The 25661-nt window shown below is 34.7% G+C and overlaps 1 protein-coding gene across 5 annotated transcripts in view; it reads left to right on the top strand.

The window, feature by feature from the left end:
• LOC100231437 (dynein axonemal heavy chain 5) overlaps positions 1-25661 on the top strand; it is a 140559-nt gene that overhangs the window by 60013 nt on the left and 54885 nt on the right. For all 5 annotated transcript variants that reach the window (XM_072924293.1, XM_072924294.1, XM_072924295.1 and 2 more), the window contains 21 exons: positions 636-837; positions 1730-1965; positions 3162-3380; positions 4087-4149; positions 5090-5328; positions 6138-6378; positions 6832-7031; positions 7830-7983; positions 8635-8798; positions 9440-9596; positions 10605-10817; positions 11592-11816; positions 13064-13236; positions 14320-14498; positions 16081-16268; positions 16832-17026; positions 17685-17819; positions 18533-18640; positions 19324-19477; positions 21065-21211; positions 23563-23804. In XM_072924293.1, the coding sequence (XP_072780394.1) occupies positions 636-837; positions 1730-1965; positions 3162-3380; positions 4087-4149; positions 5090-5328; positions 6138-6378; positions 6832-7031; positions 7830-7983; positions 8635-8798; positions 9440-9596; positions 10605-10817; positions 11592-11816; positions 13064-13236; positions 14320-14498; positions 16081-16268; positions 16832-17026; positions 17685-17819; positions 18533-18640; positions 19324-19477; positions 21065-21211; positions 23563-23804 (3834 nt within the window). The remainder of the gene's footprint in view (positions 1-635; positions 838-1729; positions 1966-3161; positions 3381-4086; positions 4150-5089; positions 5329-6137; positions 6379-6831; positions 7032-7829; positions 7984-8634; positions 8799-9439; positions 9597-10604; positions 10818-11591; positions 11817-13063; positions 13237-14319; positions 14499-16080; positions 16269-16831; positions 17027-17684; positions 17820-18532; positions 18641-19323; positions 19478-21064; positions 21212-23562; positions 23805-25661) is intronic.

Raw genomic sequence — 25661 nt, forward strand, 5'->3', positions numbered from 1 at the left:
AATTAGATGCAGTGATGAATAATGAAACATGTTTTATCTATAGGAATTTAATTTGGTTTACTCCAAAGTTCTTACAGCTTTGGAGAAACTTTAACTTTCTCACATTTTTCTGAGCTCCTGAGAGCCAAAAGAATAATTCTCTTTCACACTAATTAAATTATATTCCAATCAAAGAGACCTGAATTGAGTGTAGAAATTAATGTTAAAAAAAATTGTCTCATAGCTTCATTATTTCAGAATGAATTTTTCTTTTTATGTTGGGCCCTGGAGCTCAGGTTTCAGTTTCTAGCCGAAGAAATGGCAGGGAAGGACAAGTGTACTGTATCCTAGTTTTAAACTTTACTTCCCACTAATTCCAATTATTTTATTGACTGAAGATTCACTTAATTGGCAAATGTTTTAACTAGTCTGACAAATTAGATGTGATGAACATAGGGTTTCTTGCATAACGTGATCAGTAATGGAACTTATGCTTTAGCATAAATTTACCAGCAACCTTTTATTTCATGAGGTGCTTCAACCTGCTCCATGATGGAGTTTGTAGAGTACTCTAATGAGCGGCTGCTAAGAAATTATATGCATGCTTATATACATGATGCTGAGAATCTTCCTTTGAACTTGTAAATGTCTTTCAGGAAGTTCTTACAGCTTTGGAGAGGTTTAATTGTTACCACCATATATGGCAGAGAGACAAGGAGGAAACCATTGATAAATTCATGGTGGGAAACCCATTACTCTATGAGTTTGAATCTGAAATTCTGCATTTCCAAGACCTGGACCTGAAAATTAATTCTGAGCCTGAATACATCTGCGTGGGAGCTATTGCACTGTACACTGGTAGAGTTCATCTACTCTCCAGAGACATGTACTTTCTGACTCCAGTAGGAAGGAGAGATGTGGCAGTTTTGGATGGGTGAGATAGATTAAAATGGAAAGGAGAAAGAGAGAGAGAAGGGCTGTTTGCTGTTCTGGCTGTAAATGCTGCAAAGAAAATACTAACACAAGAATATCTGTGAGGCTCAGCTGGAGTTTATTGCCACACCTGGATATGCCTGCTCACTTATGGGTTGGATGGTAGATGTTTGCCCATCCTTCTGTCACTGATTCCCAGGGTACATATTTCATGGGAGTAAGATGATAAGTTTGTTACTTTTCTCCTTGCCCAATTGCATGCAGTGAGACGGCTGAACCCCTTTCTATCTAACAATTCCACCAATGCTATGATCAAACTTTGCTTCTTCAGCTTTCAAAATTAGACTCCAAATTTCCTCCTCATGTTATTTTTTTTAAAGATTAATTTTTGAAAATATTTTAGATGAGAATATTAATCAATTCATTAGTGATGTATAGGACAGAAGTTTGTATAATGGTAAATAAGCAAGATGACAAGTATGGAGACCAACTTCATCTTTCCAGTAGGCACATTCTAAAAAAAAAAAATCTATGATCTCTAATATCTATTAATTGTTCAATGTTTTTAGATGATCTTTCCAGTAGAAAAGATGGTAAATTCTGAGAAGAGCAGGTGGAAAGCAATTGTGAATTGCAAGTAATTCACAATTAAACCCCTTCAAGGTGCCCATGTGATTTCATCATCTCTATATGTGAAGGGTTAGATCGTAAAACCAGAACTGCCACTGAAGAGATCAAATGTAATTAAAAAGATTGAAAGTGCATCTTAACAAATGTCTGCAATGTCTGATATCTATTTATTGTTTAATATTTTTAGCTGATCTGAAGCTAGCACTTAGATCAGAAACTAAAGCCTGGATGACTTTGCTGGGGTGTCATTGCAATAAGAAGTACAGAACACAGATGGAAACTATTTTGACTTTTATAGAGGAAACTGGCAAGAAATTAAATCGCAGCATCACAGACCTGGATGACATCAGAATAACCATGTCAGCTTTAAAAGAGATCAGAGAACTACAGATCTCTATTGACTCCCAAATTGGCCCCATTGAGGTACCTAGTAGAAATGTTGCATGTTTCAAGAGAGAAGTTATTTTCTGGCTTAAAGGTTAACTGTGAACTTTGAAAATGTATGATTTAATATGTGTTGAATGTTTAGTGACAGACTTGTTGTGTTTCTGTAAACCTTTTTGTGTGAAATTCTGATTTGGGCAAATGTAAAATTGCTGAGGTGAGGCTTAGTGAACAGTGTAGAAATTGAGTGATGTAGGCAAGAGGAAGATGAGAATGCAGGTATTTAATGCAAGAAATCTTTTCATACTTTGTGGAAGAAATCTGTGTTCAAAAAGGAACACAAAAAGATTCCTAATTGGTTTTTTTTTAGCTAAGCCTTAAGAGGAGTAAAAAGCTAATATTAAGCAGACTACATGAGATTGATTGCTTTTATCAGCTGTATAAATTAAAATAAACAAAAGTAGATGACTTGCTAAAGAAAAGTTAATGTGATAGAATGCATTTACTGAACATCTGACAAAAGGCAGGCTTAAAAACAGAGGGTAGCTGTTTCTCTGCATTCCTGACCAGAGTATTTATTTAAGAATGCTATAATATAGCAAAATGCACCTTTGATTTTTCAGTAGAATTCTTCTTCCTAAGACATGTTCATGATTCCTGATTGCCCATAGTTTCATTATAAGTTTCCAATTCTGCAAGCAGGAGCCTTGAGTCCTGAGGCACAAGAAGTGATGCTTCAGTTCTGAAAGGGAGGTTGGCATATTTTCCACAGTGTTGCAGTAGACAGTTTTGTTTCCATTTTTGCAATTTGGCTACAGTTTGATCAAACTGGAAAGTATGAATGGAAATAATTCCACTTCATTAAAAAATTTTCAAATGAAATTGCCACAGGTTTATTGCTACCCTACCCTGTGCTAATGTATAAAAAGTCAATATAATTTGTGTTTTAGTGAAAAATCACTAAGGGTTTTCACCATGTAGACTGTTCATATGTTGGTGATGCAAGCTGATATGAATGCTCTGAGAAAAAAATGCAGAAGTTTCTTCCAGGTTGGTATTGGTTTACCCAATTTTGATAATGGCTATGCAAGAAGACCAGAATTTCTTTTTCAACAAATCATTCTCTGTTCTGAAAAAATTTTAAATGTTAACATTTTAAATATATATTTTCCATATATGTTTATAAAGTTAATTGAAGTTACCATTTTATGTATCTTGGTCCAAATTTCTGGCAGGAATCCTATGCTATGTTGAGCAAATATGATCTACTTGTTGCCAAGGAAGAGACAGAGAAGGTGGACACGTTGAACTACACTTGGGAAAATCTGCTAATCCGTGCAAATGAAGTGCAGGATGAGCTTGTTGCTTTGCAACCAAACTTCAGAGGAGAGTTTATTAGTGCTGTGAAGACTTTTACTGAAGACTGTGCACAGTTCTACTCAGATTATGATCAGGCAAATGTTTATATTTTATTCTATTAGAGAAATTCTTAAGGAGAGATGGGAACATGGAAAGGTTTTTGGATTTGACTAATTAATGGGATGGGCCTTGACTGTTGAATAGGTTTATTCTTGTTAAGATGGTGTTTGGGTTTCAGTTCAGGGCAGGTTTGTTTAATGTTTTGTACATGGCTGATGTAAGTAATGCTGGTAATCAGTTCCTAAAAATTAAGAATTGAGATCTTTAAGGTTTTTGGAAAGCATCTAGTTATCAGGAACAAATGCGAAGACTAGGATTAATGATAAATTATGTTAGCATCAGAAAACTCTTCTTTCTGTTATATGTACAAATGACTTAAGCTCTCACATTCTTTTTCATTTGAATGAATGAAGGTGAGTTAATCTTGCATCATCTTAAGTAATGCTGACTTTTACTCAAAAAATGAGCTATGACTTCATAGCTTTTGCAGTGTAATTGAAAGTTTCTGCATTAAAAATACAAATAGTTGTCTTATTTGAATTTTTAAAATCCATTTAAAATAGTGTTTGTTCTAGTAGATTAACTGTCATCCTTTGGTTCAGTTGATATCTGATCTGTGGAGGGGATCTGGAGGCTGCAAAAGTGTTTGAGGTTAGCATTTGGAAAATTCTGATTAGAAATAAGTTGTGGTTGTTCTCACCCTCTAAATTGATTTATTGATTTTTTTTTTTTTCCTTTTAGAATGGGCCAATGGTACTTGGTTTAACACCTCAGGAAGCCAATGACAGGCTTACTATATTCCAGGTGCTGTTAATTCTAACATAACTTAGTACAAGTGAGCTAACACATAAAGGCTCTGAGAAGGAATCTCAGTAGTTGAATGAACTTTCATCAATAGACAGGGTTACTGATTTGGCAAAGCCTGTTTTGTCTTAGTGAAAGCTATGTTGGAATTTTTCTATGCATTTGCAAGGAGTTCTGTTAAAATCCAAATTTTTTAGGAGTTAACAGGAAGGCTGCATAGATAATGAGTAATGATTGCTAGATACAATATTCTGATGAGAGCCTTCCCACAAGTTTAGTGTATTTGGCTATAGACTATTTGTTCATTACTGTTGTTTTTTTGTTTTGGGTTTTTTTTTTTTTGTTGTTTTTTTTTTTTTTTTGGTTGAAGTCTGTCTTCGTACCATTATTAATATCTATTCCTGCAATAACAACTTTTAATGCTTCTGCTTTTCCCATACTGCTATTCATTTTGCTTCCTACTATGTTCCCTAAGTTATATTGCAATTGACAATTAAATTATGTTTTTCTTTTCTGCTTTAATGGTAGTAATTCTTTCTTCAACAGTCAATAAGATTTGCACAGCATACTTGGAGAGGTAGAATTTGCCGTATCCACCTTTTTATTTCTTTGTGTGTCATGATTCACCGCTTTCAAGTGCAGTCTTAGCATTTATTGTTCTGTCACTGTGCCACATGAAGTAAATGGTTTTCCTGTCAGCTTCTAAAGATGTGCCTCCAAGCTAGCTAAAAGTTACTTTTCTCAAGAAAATTGTTGACAAAACTGTTGACAGTGTAAGCTGTTACTATCTCTCTATAGTTTTCTATTCTTTCCTAGATTTTAATCTAATTCAGCTTTAATAATAATTTTGGATCTTGAATATTTAGTAGGTTTTATTAACTTTTAATTTTTTAATTATTATTTAGCTATTTTGTTGAATGTTTTTCTTTTTCTTTTTCAGAATCAATGTGATAATCTCTTTCGGAAATACATTACCTGTACAGGTGGAGAAGATCTTTTTGGTTTGCCAGTTACTCGATGTCCTCACCTGCTTGAAATAAAGAAGCAACTGAATCTGTTGCAGAAACTCTATAATCTATATAACAGTGTCATTGACACAATCAGTGGCTACTATGATATTCTTTGGTTGGAATTAGACATTGAAAAAATTAACAGTGAACTTATGGAATTTCAGAACAGGTAAGAAACTGATGGTGTGTTAAAGCTGCCTAAAGTACTTCTTGATTATGATTCTAATTGGTTAGCACCAATAATCATATATGAGCATGTATTTATTTAGTGAGGCATGAAAAACGTGAATTTAAATTGAAAAAATTATCCATTTACAATGTAATAAAAATCAAGAAAAATTTAGATTCTAAATGCTGAGCATTATTATTCTTTAGATAGATTCTTGTCTACCTTTTAAAATAATATGTTAAAATTGCTATTTATTTTGCCCATGAAGGAAAGTTTCACCTTTTTATTGTAGTATTTTTGTTCCTGAGAAACATGAGAGATTTTTTTTTTTTTTTTGCTAGATGTCAAAGGCAAGTTAGTGAATTGATGAATAGTTTTTCTACAAAATGGGTTATATTGTATATATAGAAGCTGAACTTTTCATCAAGCCAGGAATCCAAAAAACTAAAGACGTAAACCCTAGGGAAGAGTTTTTTTCTAGAGCTCAGAGCAATGCATATCATCAGTCTCACCAAAAGATGAAATTGAGATTAGAACATTTCAACTGATTTTGAAGATCGCTTGCACAGAGTTATTAAAATTATGCAGCTACACTCCTTAAGGGGAAGCTGTAGGGTGCCTACCTAGATATCAGTTATTGAAATAAACTGGAAACAGATTTTCTCACATGGAGAAGCACATAGAGAAACTCTAGATTAAAGGTAAACTGAATTTGGAAGGTATGTGTTCTGCTGTTAAAACCATATAATGTGACTTTAAAGAAAGAATATTTTAAACTCTTTGAAAAAGCTTGCTTTATCTCCACGTAGGTGCCGTAAACTCCCTCGTGCTGTAAAGGAATGGCAGCCTTTTCTTGACCTACTGAAGACCATAGAGGACTTCAGTGAGTGTTGCCCATTGCTTGAGAACATGTCAAGTAAAGCAATGATGCCTCGGCACTGGAACCAGATTATGGATCTCACTGAACACAGATTTGATGTGGAGAGTGAAACATTCAAACTGAGGAATATAATGGAAGCTCCATTACTAAGATATAAAGAGGAAATAGAGGTATTGTGAAGGAAGAAATATGGAAACATGAAACCAACAATCTGCTTGTATAGTATAGAAGTATCAGTAGCAAGAAGAAAATCAGAACATTTCTGTAAAAAGAACAGAAAAGTGGACTATCACTTCAGATTTTTGTAAAATTATGACACAAATATATTGTGGTGTCAACTTATTTTTTTTTAAGTCATGCCATTTGTGAGGGTACCTTGCTTTGTGACATTAAACTTATGAAAAGTATTCACTATGTCATTATTTTATTTCCCCCAGAGTTGATTAAATTGTGACGTGGTATACAGATTATTAGCTATGGTGTTTGTATATCTGTAGACCTTTCCACTAAATACTTGCTTCTGAGCCTAATGTTACTTAGTGTTAAAGGAAATAAGAGCTAGATTTGTATACCAGGGACTTGAAGGATTCATATCTTGTTTTGACATCCTCTTTATTTAAAAGGATATCTGCATAAGTGCTGTGAAGGAGAGAGACATTGAGCAGAAGTTAAAACAAGTGATAGCTGAATGGGATAACAAGATGTTTGTCTTTGCAAACTTTAAAACTCGTGGGGAACTTCTTCTAAGAGGTGACAGTGCATCAGAAACGATTGCTGCGCTGGAGGACAGTTTGATGATTCTTGGTTCTCTCATGAATAGCAGGTAACAGGAAAGGGAGGGAGGGAATGGAGGGAGAGATAAAAATATTAGCAAAGGGATTTGTTTTAGTGGACAGATCTATCATAGATAAGAAGGTAAAGAAACATCTAGATAAAACCTAAGAACTTGCTTGTCCTTGTTCATGGGCTAGTTCTTACTGTATCTCGTTTATCCCCTCAATATGTAATTTTGAAAACATGTTGCTGCAGCTCTGATTTTTTGAATAAACAGCTGAAAAGTTTGATTGATGCAAGAAAGTGGGGACGTAAGAGAGAACACTGCCTGGCTATGGCAGGCATGCTATGGGCGTGACAGGCACTGCTACTCTGCCCCTGCAATAAGTCATTGCCTCGTGGCAAAGGTGCTGAAAGTCCTAATTAAAGTGAACTTCAGTTTATCTGGTTTCACATGCCAAAAGACACAGATAAATAAGGAACACAGAACCTGATCATCAGGCAGATGCTCAAAAGCAGGAGTTTAGGAGAGTTCGGGAACTCCGTGAGTTTACAGCTTTCAAGATGTTGAGTAGTCCCTTTACCTTGGAGTGGAATTGAAGTCTTGCTCCCATCCCTCTTCTGTTGGATCAGAGCTGTGCTATACACCTTGTGTACACAGCAGCAAGTTGGAACTGATTGGATTTAGAGCTGCCAACAAGCTGAATTAAGTTTCTATACTTTCACTTGAAAAATTTTAAGCATAAAAACTAGTCCTCATCCTGTGACTTATATGCTACTTTTCAAGAGTCTTGTTTTCTTCTTGAAATAAAGAAATGTCTCTCTTTCTTTTTTTTTTCCATTGTAGATACAATACACCATTCAAGACGCAGATTCAGAAATGGGTGCACTATCTTTCCAACACAATGTATATAATTGAGAACTGGCTGACTGTGCAGAATTTGTGGATTTATTTAGAAGCTGTTTTTATTGGTGGTGATATAGCAAGACAGCTTCCAAAGGTTTCTAGACATGCCTTTTTTCAGTTTGCTTATCAATGTTTTAAGAATAAAACTTAACTGTGATGTCATAATTGATGCAGTAACATAAATTTACTTTATTTAATATTTAACAAAACTGGTCTTGCTAGGAAATTAGATAAGCAGTGCCAGTGTGTGAGAAAGAACAATAACATCATATGATCTGTTTGATCTTTTGATTTCTAGATTGTAAAGCTGTTAGGTAATATGTATTAAAACATTGTGCCTAGTAGTAGCCTTGTGTAGTAATACTTACTACTAGCATAGTAGTATCTAGGAATCTTTATCTTAAACTTTCTGCATGTTTTTTCAAATTAAAATGAACTTTAGTTTTAGAGAAAAAAATTCTTCAGATTGGAAGCTTCAATTCAAATATAATGAGTTTTCTGTCTTTTTCTCTAGAAATGTAAGAGAAAATACATAGTAGGCTTGACAGCCAAGTATAAAATAAGCTCTATTGTGTAAGCAGAAATAATTTTGTCTAAGCTGAAGTATTTCTAAAAGACATGATTACTAGTGAGTTGATTACTGTTGAGATTGTTGGGTGCTGGTTCTGCAAGCAGGTGCCTTTTCCCTCTTCTCTTTTCCTTCCTCCCTTTCTTTCATTCTATATTCACTGTCATGTTTCAACAGGAAGCAAAGTGTTTCTCTAACATTGATAAATCCTGGGTGAGGATCATGACCCGAGCTCATGAAACACCCAGTGTTGTTCAGTGCTGTGTTGGAGATGAGATAATGGGACAGTTGTTGCCACATTTACTGGAACAGCTTGAAATCTGTCAGAAATCTCTCACAGGGTAAGATTACCATGAGACCACGTTCTTGGTCAGATGGTTGTGCATTATGTAACCGGGGAGAAAGCAATTGCTCAAGTACTGTCCCATGAACTTTGAAAATATCATGTTGTTCTTCTACTATGAATGCAGTTGAACTGAGCAAACAAGTTAGCAGGGTAATACAATATCTCCAAAGAAACTAACTCATGGATAAGTATTTGATTTGTGGCTAAGGTGTCACTCATTGTGTTTGTTGAAACCAAACCTGGTTTCAGCCTAGTTTCAATCCAGAAGGCAGTCTAGATTTCTGTCTCCCATTCATATCTTTCATAGATCTGGGAGACCTTCGGCTTGAAAGATGTAAATAGCAAGTAAAAGAGTTAATGTAGAAATATTTTATTTCAGTTTAGTTTATTTTCTTTTTACTGATGGTTAGATTACAGCAAATAATAAAAGTTTTCCATAAAATGATTTCTGATGCTAAAACAGTAGCTTTAAAGCAGATGCTTAAGATGACTGTATGATGGATAAAAATTGTCATTGCTACAGCTAAAAGTGGTATAATAAATTGCAAGAAATACCACTTTTAAAGGGTAAAATTAACCCATATCACTTACCATCTACTCCCTCCTGGCTTCTCTACCAATTTTTAAAAAATACAGGTACCTGGAGAAAAAGCGACTGCTATTTCCACGATTCTTCTTCGTGTCAGATCCTGCTCTCTTAGAAATTCTTGGCCAGGCATCCAACTCTCACAATATCCAGGCACATCTGCTGAATGTGTTTGACAACATTAAAAACGTCAGGTTCCATGAAAGGGTATGTACTGCCCACACCTCAATGTTACATTCCTTCACATTAACAATGTCTGATACTTGCTAAATTAAAGAGCTACTCGGTTGCATAAGGCATTCAGCTGTTTTACTTTATTCAGTAACTACTTGATGCTGAGTAGGCTTTCTTCATTTAAGATTTTTTTTAATATCCTCATTTATGATGTAGTAAAACTTCATGTAGAATTTACACCAGTGCTTAAATTTCAGAAAAATCCATCCATGTACTGAACATTTTTCTGTGGCTTCCTCTCAAATAAGCTTTTTAGTCTTTATGAGCTTATTTGTATCTTTACATTGCCTGTATTTGTATTTTTCCATTCATGTTTTGATTTTAAGAAAAAGTGTATGCACTGTCTCTCCTGTTTCTGACCTGCACTTACTATACCTTCACACACAATGTTTGAAGAACACTTTTCTTATACCTTTTACAAGAACAGATAGCAACATTTTCTCCTTATGTATGCATTTGCTTAGAAAATAATTCCCTCCCCATGCTTTTGAAATTCCTCTGATATTCCATGTTCCTTAACTTTTCTCCTTTCATTAGTTTTGATTCTAAGGCTGTAAATTTTGTTAGGCTGCTAACCCACCAATAATGGGGCAAGGCTTCCTTTATTGTGGCTGGAAAGTGGATGTAAAAGAATCACAAAATGGGCCAGGTTCAAAGGGACCACAGTGAATAGTCTGGTCCTGCCTACCTGCTCAAACAGGGTCATTCTAGAGCACATGGGACAGGATTGCCATTGAAACTTTAGTGAGATTCAGGAATTGTCAATATATTAGGTTTTGTCTCCTGGTTCATGGCAGTGTTTTGTTTAAAGCCTTTCTGCATAGCAAAATAATGATTTAATAGTCTTTACATTTCATTGAATGAGTTGATATAATTTATTAGAGACTTAAATCAGTGTAATGGAGTGACTGCAGGAAAATACGAGGTATTGTAAAGATAAATAATGTATCTAAAACTACAAGATATTTTTTCTTTTATTAGATATATGATCGTATATTGTCATTCAGTTCACGAGAGGGTGAGACTGTAGAGCTGACTAGGCCTGTAATGGCTGAAGGTAACGTGGAAGTTTGGCTCAGCTCTCTGTTGAAGGAATCCCAGCTATCCCTGCATCAAGTTATTCGACAAGCAGCTATGGACATCCAGGAAACAAGTTTTGAGATTACTGAATTTCTTTCTACTTATCCAGCCCAGGTAATATCATTGTTAAACAAATGAAGAATTATTCTCATATATGTATCAAGTTTTTTTCTTGTCTTTGCATGCAAAGTTGCAGCCAGTGTTAAATAGAGAACTAGCATCTAATTTTATTTGAATCATCTCAGTCTTTTAAGTTTCAGTTTCACGTAGCTGAAGCCAAAATAACTTACCCTTAAGTTCCTGTTTAAAAAGGATGCTGAATGCAATAAATTAATGTAATGAAATTAACACTATTTCTTTACAAACTTAGTACTTGACTACTGGAGGAAAAGCAGTAAAATTGTTTGTTTGTTCATGTATTCAGGATGCTATGTATTGCTAAAGACTTGAAACTGAGCGTAGTGTTGAGGGAAAATTATTTTTTAGTAGAAGCTTCACTTGTGATCAGGAATGTTGTTGGAGATGGAATAAAGGCTTTCTGAATTACTATAAAAATATTTCAAATTGAAGCACTAATTATTCACTGGCTAGTTATTATTTATATCAAGTATACTTGTTGCATATAGTATTTTTATATATACTGTAAATTATATTGAGCAGTTGTATAAACAGTGCACTGTAGGCAGTATCTATGAGACTGAAGTACAGGTTTAACTGTGTTTATGAATGCAGTTGGGACACACAAAACATGACCTCTGTATGAATGCATAGAAAGTAATTTTATACATATGGTAGGAGAAAAATTGCTTTAGTTTTTCTGTGTCTCTGAATGTACATTTTAGGTGAAAGAGAAACAATTATGAAGCATATACTTCTGTGTTTCCTAAGGTTGGGTTATTGGGGATCCAAATGATTTGGACAAGAGACTCAGAAGAAGCTTTGACTCTTGCCAAGCAGGATAAAAAGGTTATGCATAAGACAAATCAGTTTTTCCTGGATCTTCTGAACGTGTTGATAGATATGACAACAAAAGACCTTAGTCCATTTGAGCGAGTTAAATACGAGACATTAATCACTATTCATGTGCATCAGAGGGACATTTTTGATGGTCTTGTAAGTATTAAAAAACTAACAATGAATTACGAGGGGTTTTTCACATAATATAATGTGAAATGATAAGAAAATATTATGATACCTATGATCTCTGGCCTCGTAAGATAAACATTTAATTTCATTACTGTAATGATTATGTGTCCTGGAATAAAAGTGCTGGCGCTGCTTCAACCAAATCTTAATTTCCTTTTAAGTAATTCAATGGCTTTTCCTCTTCCCAGGCAGTAGCAGAATTTTGTCATGTTTCATGTTGGTCCACTAAAGGTAATAGTGCCTCTGTAGCATGATCAGTTAGGGACTTCTTTTTCCTCATACATTTTGTTGCAAGTAATTTTCCCTTTTCTGACCGCATAATGAATTTCTGCAAGTAAAAAAAATGAATATAGAGTTATAGTAGAGGAAAAAGGTTGAAGCTGGTATTCTCTCTGTTCTACTTTCAATAGCATACCTAATTATTACCCAGGGATTTCTTTATTCACTTTACACCTTCTCATGCTGACACAGGATGCTAAAATAAGGAAAATTAAAGCATTTAGCTTGATAAAACTAAAGCTAACATACCCTTTTACCTGTAGGAAGTCCCTGACCTGATTCTGAAATTAAGCTGTCCAAGTAAAGAATTATTGACTTTTGGCCCATTATTAATCGGCAGCATTTATCTTTTAATTATAGAATCATTTGTTTCTAGTGTAATAATTTTATGTAAAGTGTGATTTTTAGATACAAATTAAATCATTTTTTAAAATCCTGTTTTAATATTCAATAGAGCAACTGTGACTTATTCTCAGTTCTGTTGAATTCTTTGCATAGTATCAGCACCATGACACTGCAGGAAATATCTTTTTTCCCAATATGCATGTGGTTTCATACAATTCTCATGGCAGTTACAAATATCACATTATGTACTTCTGACTCATGTAAAAATAAAGTGGCAGAGAGGACTAAAAAGAATGGCATTTTTAAGGTTAAACTGAAATGACTCTTGTTTGAGGCTTATGGACTGTTAATTTGTATTTAGAATTTTGACACACTCATCTAAAACCTGAAGTTCCTCGCCTAAGTATGCGATTGAACATTAATACATTAGCAATTTTTGTGGTAAAAATCCAGATAGATTTACCAATATCCACTATATTTCACTATGTTTGCAGTGCTACCTTTGAATCTACTACTTCGATGGTACAATATAAATTTGAAAGTAAATGTTAACGATGAATGTCACAGCCTTGTCTTCCCTCTCTTCTTAGTGCTGCATGCATATCAAGAGCCCTACGGACTTTGAGTGGCTGAAACAATGTAGATTTTATTTTAATGAAGACATTGATAAAATGGTGGTTAAGATCACTGATGTGAGCTTTACATACCAGAATGAATTCTTGGGCTGTACTGACAGGCTTGTCATAACACCTCTTACAGACAGGTGAAAAAGACTAATTTTATTCCTTTAATCTTTGCTGCCAAACCTCGGCTTTTACAAGAGCAATTTTGTCATTCCTGTTGGATGCAACATTGATCTCTGCAGAGTTTATCCTTCACAGTCTTGTCAAAGTCAGTACTTTGATATGGACTGCTTGAATATTTTTGTTTCTGTGCCCTATAATGTGAATAATTTTCTCTCACATACTTGCACTGGTCTCTACTTTCATGATGTAAGTGACTTGCATTCTTATGTACATGAAGCCAACATACCTGAGGATCTGACATATTCAACAGATAAAATATGTAGAGATATAAGACAAAAGTAAGTGTTTACAGACAAGCTAATGAAAAGAGCTAAGGAAGAACAGACAGGAAATGCAAAAGAAAGAACAGACAGGAAAAGCAATTTTTATTCAGCTGCAGTAGTTTGGAGATCTTTGATCTAAAAGGATGTTGAAAGAATTGCAATCCTATTATCAGTGAGATATACCTGTCTAACTCAAATAGCACAAAGAATTCTTTATAACCTATCATTGGCAAAATAAAGGCATTGTTTGGTTTGTTGTAGTCTATTTTTTTAACTATTCCATACAAAAAATTCTAGAGCTAGTCTTGATATATAATTATTAGCTGGTGTTTTCCTGAATTATGCATAGATGTTTCATTTATGAAAATGGGATGCACTGTGTGATCAAATTTCAAAGATGGACGAGAAAGGAAAGGTTAGACATCTTTCGTTATTGTACTCCACGGAATAATGTGTTTCAAAGCTACTCCAGATAAAATAACTCAGTATCCAAGCTATTAAAACTAAGATTAGGCAGCATCTCTGTATCTGCTTTCTTCCCTTCTTGTGATCTTACAGATTGCTGAGAATTGAGGATTATCTGTTCTCTCACTTTATTTATGATGAAATGAATCTTAATATTCCCTGCATCAGAGACTAAGTGAAGGAGTTTTGTCCTTACTGATCTAAATTGTAATTAGTGGAATATAATTTCAGCACTTCCCATTACTACTTAAATCAGACCTTATGCAAGTTCCTCTAGCACTGTACAGAAATCTATTGTTTGTTGCCTTTTAGATGTTACATCACTTTGGCTCAAGCTTTGGGCATGAACATGGGTGGAGCGCCTGTGGGACCTGCAGGAACCGGAAAAACTGAAACAGTGAAAGATATGGGAAGGTGCCTTGGAAAATATGTAGTGGTCTTCAACTGTTCAGACCAGATGGATTTCCGAGGACTTGGGAGGATCTTCAAAGGTAAGATGTGGACCAAAGGTAAACTGTTGGCCAGTCAATTATTTTCTGGGGTGCATAAAGCACAGTATAACAAACTGGATAGAGAAAATGGTTGTTCCATGGTACTTAGCCTAGTTGGCCACATCTTAAGTACTCTGCAGTTCTGGAATCAACAATACAACAACATATAAAAATATTGGAATGTATCCAAATGACAGCAAAAAAGATGGTGAAAGAGCTAGAGGACATAAGAGGAATAGATTAATATACTATGTTTGTTTTGCTCTGAGAGACTGAGGGGTACCCTCACTGCTGTTTATAACTTCCTCATGAGGAGGAGTGGAGATGGAGGTGCTGATCTCTCTGGTGTCTGATAATAGGATATCGGGGAACAGCTTGAAGCTGCATGGGGTGAAATTCAAGCTAGGTATTCACGGAGAGTGTGGTCAAGTACTGGAACAAACTCTCCAAGGAAGTCTTTGGGGTCTCAAGCCTTTTAGTGTCCAAATGGTGCTTAGACAATTATCTTATATATTTGGTTTAACTTTTAAATACACCTTTGTGGAGTCAGGAGTTCTACTTGTTGATCCTTGTGAGTCCTTTATATGTCAGTCCTTTATGCCCTGACATATGATTTTATGAACTATGTGAAAGTTTCAAATAAGTGGACATCTCCATGAAACAAGGTTGAGATATAACTAGCACATGGTTTCAGCTTTTTAATAAATGCAAGTAATTAATACCTTTTTATGTGTATAAAATACAGTTGCAACAGTCTTCAGTAAATAGAAATGCTATGAAAACATGACACAGTTTATGAAAGGATAAATAAAGTCACTTAAAATGACTTTAAGTCACAAGGAGAACTGCTGCTATGAAGAGAAAATGCTATGAAATTTATTGGAAACTGAACTGGTGGGACGGCTGAATTTTAGTTTCAGTATTTTGTCTCAATCAAATATTGAAGTTTATATCAGTAGAAGGAAATGCATGGGTAGTTCTAGATATGTTAAAAACAATTGGCAGAGCTCAATGAAATTAGTTGCAGATGACCTTTTTTAGGTATCTGAAGTTTATACCTGTCAGTCATGGCAGATGTCAAAATTAGAGACCAAATGGAAGTTCTTGAGTATTGTATTGTTGCAAGTGAATGTATCTATGGTTTTGTTTTGTTTTCCCCAAAAAATCCACGGAAAAATACAGCTCCAGCACAGACTGACCACCAGCATCTTTATGCAACTGTATTGTTCATTTTAATATATACAATAAGCTGTTGACAACCTGTCCCATTTTCATTCAATTACTGCAGGAATTTTTCTTGGGAGGTAAAGAGGAACAGGAAAACATTCAAGATACAAGAAGAAAAAGAGAAGAAATCAAAGAACATAGTATCCTAGAAAATCTTAAGGATTTTGTGAATTTGTATTTTCTTACTTGAAATAAATTAAAATTCTTCTCTTTGTTCCTTTCCCAATCCTCAAAAATAAACACTTCCCCCCTGCCCCTCCCCCCCCCCCGCCCCAAGATAGATTAACCTAATTTTTGGCTTGTGAATTTTACCAAAAAACAATGATTGTATGCTTAGTTGCTTTTTTCTTTGAAGGTCTTGCTCAATCTGGCTCCTGGGGCTGCTTTGATGAATTCAATCGTATTGATTTACCAGTGCTATCAGTAGCTGCACAGCAAATAGCAATTGTGTTGACATGCAAGAAGAAACGTAAAAAAAGGTTTATTTTTACTGATGGAGACAATGTAGAAATGAACCCAGAATTTGGCATCTTTCTTACTATGGTAAGTATTCAGTAAGTTTCTAATATACCAGTGATGATTGTACAATAATGAAGTCTAACATGGTACTTGCTAACTCATATGTCATTCAGTTCTTAGAACCGACTCACTGATAGTTTGAGAACATTGAGCATTGCCACAAACACAGTTTACATGATCTTGTTTCGATAATGTCAGGCACATGCAACTAACAAATGCAGGCAGCACCATAAATACAAGTTATCTCAATTTCAGATTGCTGGCAAATTCTGGCTCCCAAAGTATGCCTTTTGCTACAATTACAGAAAAATTGCTATAGAGATATAGGTAGGAGTAGCTAGTAGAAATAGGACCTAAAAAAAAAAATCAGATTAGAAATGCTTAGGTGGGACATTTTTCATATCTCATTGTTATAATAGAGGCAAAAATTCTGTAGAGATATGGTGGTAAGTTTGCATAGGAATTAATTTTGACATGTGACTTAAAGCCAACAAATTATTTTTACCTACCAAGATGGCATATTCCTTTGCTGATTCTTCTGTTTGTGCAAGGTACACTCAACTTCAACACCTGTTTTTCCTTTTCAGAATCCAGGATATGCTGGGCGGCAAGAACTTCCTGAAAACTTGAAGATCAATTTCCGTTCAGTGGCTATGATGGTTCCTGATCGTCAGATCATAATTCTTGTTAAATTGGCTAGTTGTGGTTTCATTGCTAATGTTGTGTTGGCAAGGAAATTCTTTACACTGTACAAGCTGTGTGAAGAACAGCTGTCCAAGCAGGTGATTATATTCATATGATGCAACCTGATTATTTAAGGGAAAAACTATCTGTGAAGTCACAAAATATTCGTGTGAAGAATAAGGAAAGGTTCATGTTCACTAAGTAAACTAAGAGACATTTGCACTTTAGTAATGCAGCCCTCTGCTATCCTGGAGGATTAACTCCTGCTGCATATTGTCGGTGAAAGGATGGGGCTTTCATGCAGAACACTGCTTATTATTAAGATTTAGCTTTAATGAATGGCGATGGCTGAGACAAATAAAGACTTTATCATAGTTTTTGTTGGCCTTACAGAGTGGGTTAAGAGGCATTTGGTTTGTGCTGCCTGTGCTTGTACAGGTATTTCTCGGCTTCCAAGGGCCACAGAGAATTCAAAAGAATACTGATAAAGTATTTTTCAATAGTCCTTGGGAACCCTGACTCATGATTCAATTTTTTTTTTTTCTGTCACACCTTAGTTTTAATAGATGGTAGCAGATTTGGACAGTGAAGTAGCCCATAGTCATACAGCCAAAAAATAGTTGACGGATGTTTGGAGGCAGTTGAAACACGTGTACCACTTCTCCTACATATCCATCCATGTCTTAAATATAAATAAGAACTGTTTCCTCTCTCTTAATTTGGGGGAAATCTTCCCAAACTTCACATATCTTCTAGGTGCATTATGATTTTGGCTTGCGGAATATATTATCTGTGCTGCGTACACTGGGAGCAGCAAAAAGAGCAAATCCTACAGATACTGAATCTACCATTGTCATGCGTGTTCTGAGAGATATGAACCTGTCTAAACTAGTAAGTTCTGAGGACCTGATAAATAATTTAAACTTCACTTTGGAGCTATGTCATCACTAGAAGATTGTATGTGACCTTTACACTGAAGGTAGCTTGGAAATGTTTCATTCTCTGAGTGGAACATTTTGGGTGGGATGGAGATGAATTTCTCATAGTACCCTGTGTGGGACTGAGGAGGGAGTGAGCTTTCTGTTGCTTAAGTTTCTACCTGGGTTTAACCTTCAACTGTTCAGAATTATTTTTTGCATATTTTCCCTGCTACATTTAGAAGAGAGTAACAAAATAGATGTCTATGAAGAAACTTCTTTAGAAACTTTGTGCTTAAGTATTTAGTAATTCTTTAAAGAATCTGTTATTTGTAGTAATGAGTACCATTTCACCTGTCTAAATAGGTAACAACCCTCTTCTGTTTCTGTGATACATCTTTTTTTTTTACACCAAATAAAATAGACAATTTTCTAAATGCTATTGCTAAAATCTACTATAAGAAATTCAGTCTGCATGTTAGTGGTTTATTTTGACAAATAGAAGCATGTCTTTCTGATGTGTCCTTCTAATATTTAGCACCTAGAGGATTATTATAGGTGGTTCCTTATGTTCTCAAGAACTTCTTTAGGTCTTCAGGACTTGGGGATTGTTCTTTCTAAAGTTGATAAAATAAACAGAATAGGTTTTAATCTGTGTGGATTTTTGTTTTCCCTGATTTTCTCTAGACTGATGAAGACGAACCCTTATTTCTGAGTTTAATTGAAGATCTGTTTCCAGATATCCAGCTTGATAAAGCAGGCTATCCTGAACTTGAAGTATCCATTGACAAACAGGTGATATTTCTCATGATTTATGGTGCTCTGGTATAACTGTCATGAGGTGACATCTAAGAAAATTCTTCTTGTGAAGTCAATCTTGCTGGCAATATTATATTTTACTATTTAAGCTTTTCCATAGATCTTTACCACTGGCATAGTATTACTAAGCTTATTCTTCAGGAGGTCAATTAATTAGGATTATAGTGTCCTGTGGTTTTCTTGAGTCATAGTTACTGAATTTGACAAATGCATGTATATGACCCTACGTTATGTGACCCAGGATTTAATATTTATCTAAAGTCCTGGCAATTAGAATATTAATTTGAGAAAGGTTTTACTTAAAATTACATCTCTTTTATTTAATTTCCCATTTAGTAGGGCCAGCTTAAGAATACAATGTCTATATATATTATAGATATATAATAGATATATCTAACAGATAGATTATAAGTACATAGATTATATGTATATAGAGGCTGGTTTACGTTATTTTTCTGAATGTGTATTTGAATGCCAAATATATCTCCTTTTTCCAACAGTTTTTTTTTTAATATACAAAAAGCCTTTACAAAGAGTATAGTAATCTGTTGATGACATATCTATATCTATCTCTATATATCTATCTATATCTAAAGACATCAAAATATATTTTGTGCTCTAAAATAATAGTAATTTGGTTTCATGTCACTGTCTCTTAGGTGGAGGAATCTGGCCTTGTTTGTCATTCTCCTTGGAAACTGAAAGTTATCCAGCTTTTTGAAACCCAGAGTGTAAGGCATGGATTGATGACACTAGGACCTAGTGGTGCAGGAAAAACTACCTGCATCCACACCTTAATGAAAGCAATGACAGGTATGTTAGTACTTTATATTGTAAACTGTTACTGAACTGTTACACTGTAAACTTTAAGCCCCATTGTTTCTTCTCAGAAAACAATTGCTTCACTCTGAGAATACATTACTGGAAGAATGAGTTTGTATGTTCAGATACTAATTATTCCAGTAGCTTAAAAATGTCTGATGTTCAAAACTGTATGTTTCATATCCTTTTTTCCATATTATCATACTTTTATAAGAAATTCTTATTATAGATGGATTAAGAAAGAGGAATACAGTCTAGGCAGGCAGCACAGACAAGTGATTAAAGCGTCTCCTGGGTTTTGCTGAAGTAATGCTGGAACCTTTTGCTAATCACACAATGCATAAGACAGGGGCTTTGCAATATAAAATAACTGGTTTTATAACCATAAATTCCTGGTTTAGACAGTGAAAAAGTATTCAAAGGTATTTTGTGTCTTTGCTGGTGGCTTGAAGACTATTTTTTTTTTTTGTCATATGCATTTCTAAACAAAAATATTAGTTGAAGAATATCTGCTTGATCTTATTAAAATAAAAGGCCATAGCTTGGGGAGAAAAACATCTCTTTTGAGGTAAGCTTGTGTTACCCCATTTACCAAGTTGCTTATGATTTTCCAGAAGTAAATAATTTCTGTAAAAAATAGTTCAAAAATAGTTCGGCAAGTCTCATACATGCAGTAATGTGCTGTGCTTAAGAAACACTGTAAACTTTACATTGCAGTGGAAATGGCTGTTCCATTTAGGAAAAAAAGCAGAAAGAACAAAGTTGCATTACACAGTTTTCCCATATATTTTTTCTAGCACTGAGATGTGAACTACCACCAAGATAAAGTCATCTCACTACTTTTTTCAAAGCTGATCTTCTCACACAACCTCATGGAAGGTTAAACTGATCTGTCAGGCTTCTATCTTACATGTTAGTGAAATCTGATTATACAAAGTTATTTTAAAATAAGTTAATTTTTTTCAGCTCTTTCTTTCAATATCTTATTATTGGCTCCTGGTTACATTTGAATATTGGGGGTTTTTAAATATGTCCAACATAGTAGCTTTTAGGCTTTTGCTAATGAGATAAAAAATAAAGGTTATATGGTCATGGTATGCCTAGATAGAATTTGTCTGTCTAAGAGAATTCACAAGGATATGCCAATATTGTATATTTTGCCTGTTCTAAGATGTGGGCAAGTGCACAGAAGGGTAAAATAATCAATCATCTTTCTGATATTATTCATTGGGTTTTAAAAATGTGCATCCAAACCAAATGTTTTAAAGTTCTACTGTTTGATAAGTCTTCAAAATATTAAACTAAACCTTGAATAAATTTCATCTTGCTGCTTTTCTGTTCCCCATAAAGCTATGAAATGTGAATTGAATATTCGAAAGTTTCAGAACTTCATTTTACTTTTTTTCTTCTGTTAATGGATTTTGTATAGCAAGAGAAGTTTTTCAAGTAAATACACAAGTTCTTATAATCATGAATGCATATTAAAGCACACATTTGGGTGTAATGAGTTTAAGTTTGTCTAAGTTCTCTTACTGCTGAAAAGAAATGTAAAAACTAACTGATGGTCTGGCCTCATAGATTGTGGACAGCCACATCGTGAAATGAGAATGAATCCTAAAGCTATAACTGCTCCGCAAATGTTTGGATGCCTTGATGTGGCAACAAATGATTGGACAGATGGCATATTTTCAGCGCTCTGGAGAAAAACTTTAAGAGCAAAGAAAGGTATTGTGGTTGACCTTGACTGGACTCCAGGTGCCCATGAAGTTGCACTACAACTCCTTTGCCCAGTTGGGCAGGGTAGAGAAGATAAATGGAAAACAACTCATAGATTGAGATAGGGCAGTTTACTAAAGGAAAAGCAAAAAATTTGCATAAGCACAAGCAAAGGGAAAAAAAAGGATTGTTCTCAACTTCCCATCAGCAAGCAAAGTTCAGCTACTTCCCAGGAAGCCGAGCTTTAGCACACATAGAGGTTGCTCCAGAACACAAACATTGTAAACAACAGAAGCTTTACTCTCCTCCTTTCCTTAGCTTTTATATTTGAATAGATGTCATATGGCATGAAACATCCCTTTGGAAATTTTGGGTCATCTGACCTGGTTGTGTTCCCTCCCAAGATCTTGCTCACCCCCAACCCCTTGATGTGGGGAGTATTGAGAGGGAGCTGATGCTGTGCCAGTGATGCTCAGCAGTACCCAAAACTCTGGTGTGTTATCAACACCTTTCCAGTCACCAATGCAGAGCACAGCGCTGTTTAGGGCTGCTATGGGGAAAGGAACTCCAGGTCAGTCAGACCGAATAAATGTATAATGAAAAAGGCTTCCATTCAAAATAAAACAAGAAAAAACCTGAGAAAAGAAAAAGCTTTGGGAAAACTTTAAAAAGCACAGTAACAGATTTTTTTTTCTTACATGGAAGCATTGGAAAATTGCTAGAAGAACTTCTCTCCTTTTTACAGTCTCTATTCTAAATTCTTTGTGTTCAAACAGTGTAGTGTAAGAAATACTACATCACTGCATTTACTGAATTCTCTCTTTTGTATATTAGGCCCTCATGTGGAAGGAAAGTGGAAGGTAAAAGTCAGTTGCCCCAGTAGTGGTGTCGCATACAAATTTTGATGCTGTCAGGATTTCTACCTGTTCTCCAGCTGCCATATTAAAAGGAAATAAATCTTATCAGTTGTGTTATACATAATCCATCTCAAATGGCACTATATAATTCTGTTTAGGCAGCCAATATCTGCCTAAAATTATGCTGACATATATTCTTAGACTGCTATTTTAACTAAATGAGTGGCCTTGATATTTTGATGCTAGATGGTTTCTTCCTTTTTTTGTCTGAAAATTAGTATGCAATCTTATAATTATGCCTCAGAAGAAAAAAAGAAAAGAAAATCCTAACACTAGTTGCACTACTTTCATACAAAAATTCTTAGTCTTCAGAACTAGATACTTTTAAAATAGAAAATGCTTTTCAATTTAATTTTGGTAGGCGTGTTTCAAATCTAGAAATATAACACCCTTGAGAATGTAACATAGCATTAACTATTGATTTTTTTATCTTTTCCTTCAAGATGAAATATATATTAGCGCACTCATATAACTTCCTCAGATTTACTCTGTAAGAGTTCTGTAATATCTCTTTATGAGTCAAACTCCAGACTATCTCATGCTTGAGATGCCGGAGTACTTTTTTTTTTTTTATAGCTACTCATGCTTGAGTAGCTATAAAAACCCTCATATAAAAAGTTTATCATCTGTTCCATATCTCCTTGGCACAATGCTAGCAAAGCTCCAAGCCACCTAGGCCTTCAAAATAAACACTGACTCTGAAGGCAGAAAGACACTCTCTGGCTAAAGAGATGTCTAGCAATGCACAGTGGGGCAATCTGCTCCCTAACGGGTGGGCAGCCAGGATACAAGGTGGGGTCTCTTTCCAGCCAGGGTCTGTTGTTCTGTACCCCAGCAAGGCAAGCATAACAGACCCAGACCCTCCTAGGAAACAGAGGCAGGCTTTAAAATACATTTCTATTAGTAAATGGAAAGCAATGGAAAAACTTAAAAGGAAGATAAGTCAAGTTTAGGGACAGAACAAATGACAAGAATCATCCCCTAAGGGACATCTTTTACTTACAACAGTGTGCATGCTATTTGAAAGAGTTATTTTTCAAGTTTTCTCATTTAATTTCTCTACATTTATAAAACTCATTGAAAACAAATGAATGTAGTCATTATCTTCTTTATGTTGTTTCATGCAACTTGAAATAAACCTAATTTATTACTGTCTTGAAAACTGAATCCATAAAACATTTTGAGAGTATTAAAAACTGGTGACTTATGCTGATGGCACTTTATATACTGAAGAATGGATAATTATTATGAATAGGTGACAAAATGAAGTACCCAACTGAAACTGAGTGATGGAAATGGTAGTTGTATTAAAAGCTGAGATGGTAGCTGTGTGCATGAATTCAGAATTAGTTAAAAATTTGTTTTCAGAAGTAAGAAATCTGGTCCTTGAAAGAAACTAGCACTTCATCTATAGGTCTTTTTGTCTTTTATGTTGCATTATAGGAGACCATATCTGGATAGTTCTTGATGGCCCAGTTGATGCTATTTGGATTGAGAACCTAAATTCTGTCCTGGATGACAACAGGACTCTAACACTAGCAAACGGTGATCGGATACCTATGGCACCAAATTGCAAAATAGTCTTTGAGCCTCATAATATTGACAATGCTTCTCCAGCAACAGTTTCAAGAAATGGGATGGTGTTCATGAGCTCATCAGTTCTCCCCTGGAGTCCTATCCTTGAGGTAGAACAGCTAAGTGTCTGGAAATGCATTGAAAGTTTTACTGGTTACTTCTTCAACACTTCACTCTTCCTACTGTAGGACCTACTTTTGTGCCTTTTGCTATGAAATCCCTTTTTCTCTTTATGAACTTCTAGGTCAGTACTTAAAATAGCAATGTTCCTGGTAGTTTATACAAGAGTGAATACTTTTTTAAGGAACATAGTTAACATATTACACTTTTAAGAATATGGCAATTTTACTTTGGGACAAATTTGTAATTAAAAGTGTTTTATGCAACTGAAGGACAACTCAGGTTTTGAAACACTAACTGCCTGGTATCCCATAGTACAGCTTCAAACCAAGGAGGAAAAAACACTAAAGTTGATTCAGGGAACTTGAAATCCTCAAGAAAATAGACATTCTCTTGATGTTTCTTAAAATTCATTGCAGTTGGGATGTAGATCTAGAAATAAAGTCAATGCAGCATCAAACCATGTAATTTTTAAATTGATGTTGTTACTTGGTTGTCTGTTAACATACCTAGAAGCAAAGTATCTGAAGAACCAGGCAGTAGTAACTGTCTCTTTGGCATGGAGTGAATAATTGAGAAAAACAGAACATGTTTCAGGTGTGTTTTAGAGTCAAAAACCACCATATAACATATTGAAATACATCAAAGTAATTTCTAAGGTACCTTTTTTTTCTTTTATATGTCATCTTTCATCTTCCAAAACCCAGTAAAAATAAATCCTAATCTTGACAGAATGCTTGTAACAATATAGTGAATGACAAATTCTGAGATTTGAGCACGCTGCTTTTTTTTTCATGTAGCAAAAATCTTGGTAAAGATGAAACATGAGAGTTCCCAAGAATCTACCAATATTCTATAGTAATATATTTCAACAAAGCTTTCAGCATTTACTTCCAGTTTTCTTTTCTTCAAAGACAGCAATAGAGACAGTAGCAGTTAAAAAAAAGTTGGTTTCTCAGTTGGTAAAGCCCTATATTTCCTTAGAAATTTATCAATGAAGTACATTACTCAGGATTAATACTTTTTAATACTTTAAATTTTTTTTTTCTCTACATTTCTTCTTGTCTAGGCCATATTGTTGAGAATCTTTGGTTAACATTATTTTGCTTTGATAAATGTGGTCTGTCTCCTGAATAGCAATAATGAAAACTTTCTCCTGCATGGTTAAAATACTTATTGTTGTGATCATACAGATAATTACTTAATTACTTTTCCCTGAAACCCAAGTATATTTCACGATAATCCCAAATTAAATTCCTTTATATGGGATTTAAATTTTAATTTTAAGATGGGAATTATTTCCTGTTTATGAAATTGGAACACCATCCAGGAGTTTGTAGTGTGTTTGTTTCCCTGTTTTTCAGGCTCAAAAGGACAAAAATAGATAGGTTACTATGAGCTAACAGACTAAATTTTCTAACAGACTAGATTTTACTGTCCTCCTTTCTAGAATGTATCACATGAACAAGTTTTTTAGAGATTAATGTCTCACAGTCTCATTCAGTCATTCAGTTTTCTAAATCAAATAGGATACCTGTGAAAAATGCAACAAATCCTCACCTAGTTAGTGTTTAACTAATCCTATGAAAATACAGCTGACCTGATATTAACTTTCAGGTGTCAGCCTTTTGTAGTGATTACTCTGTTATTCTCAGATTTCTTATTTCTTTAACCTGCAAAGGTTCTCATGCTTGTAAATTTTATATAGCTTGCTGTTTATAAGCAGATTCCTTGTCCCCAAATCCCTGATTTGTCTGGTAACAGAGGAAAATTGGCTTGTGGCACTGCTTAGAACCACTGTCCTTAGCAAATTAGAGGTTTCAGCCCAGAAAGAAATTGAGACAGTA

This window comes from Taeniopygia guttata, chromosome 2 (assembly GCF_048771995.1).
Source record: "Taeniopygia guttata chromosome 2, bTaeGut7.mat, whole genome shotgun sequence".
NCBI lineage: Eukaryota > Metazoa > Chordata > Aves > Passeriformes > Estrildidae > Taeniopygia > Taeniopygia guttata.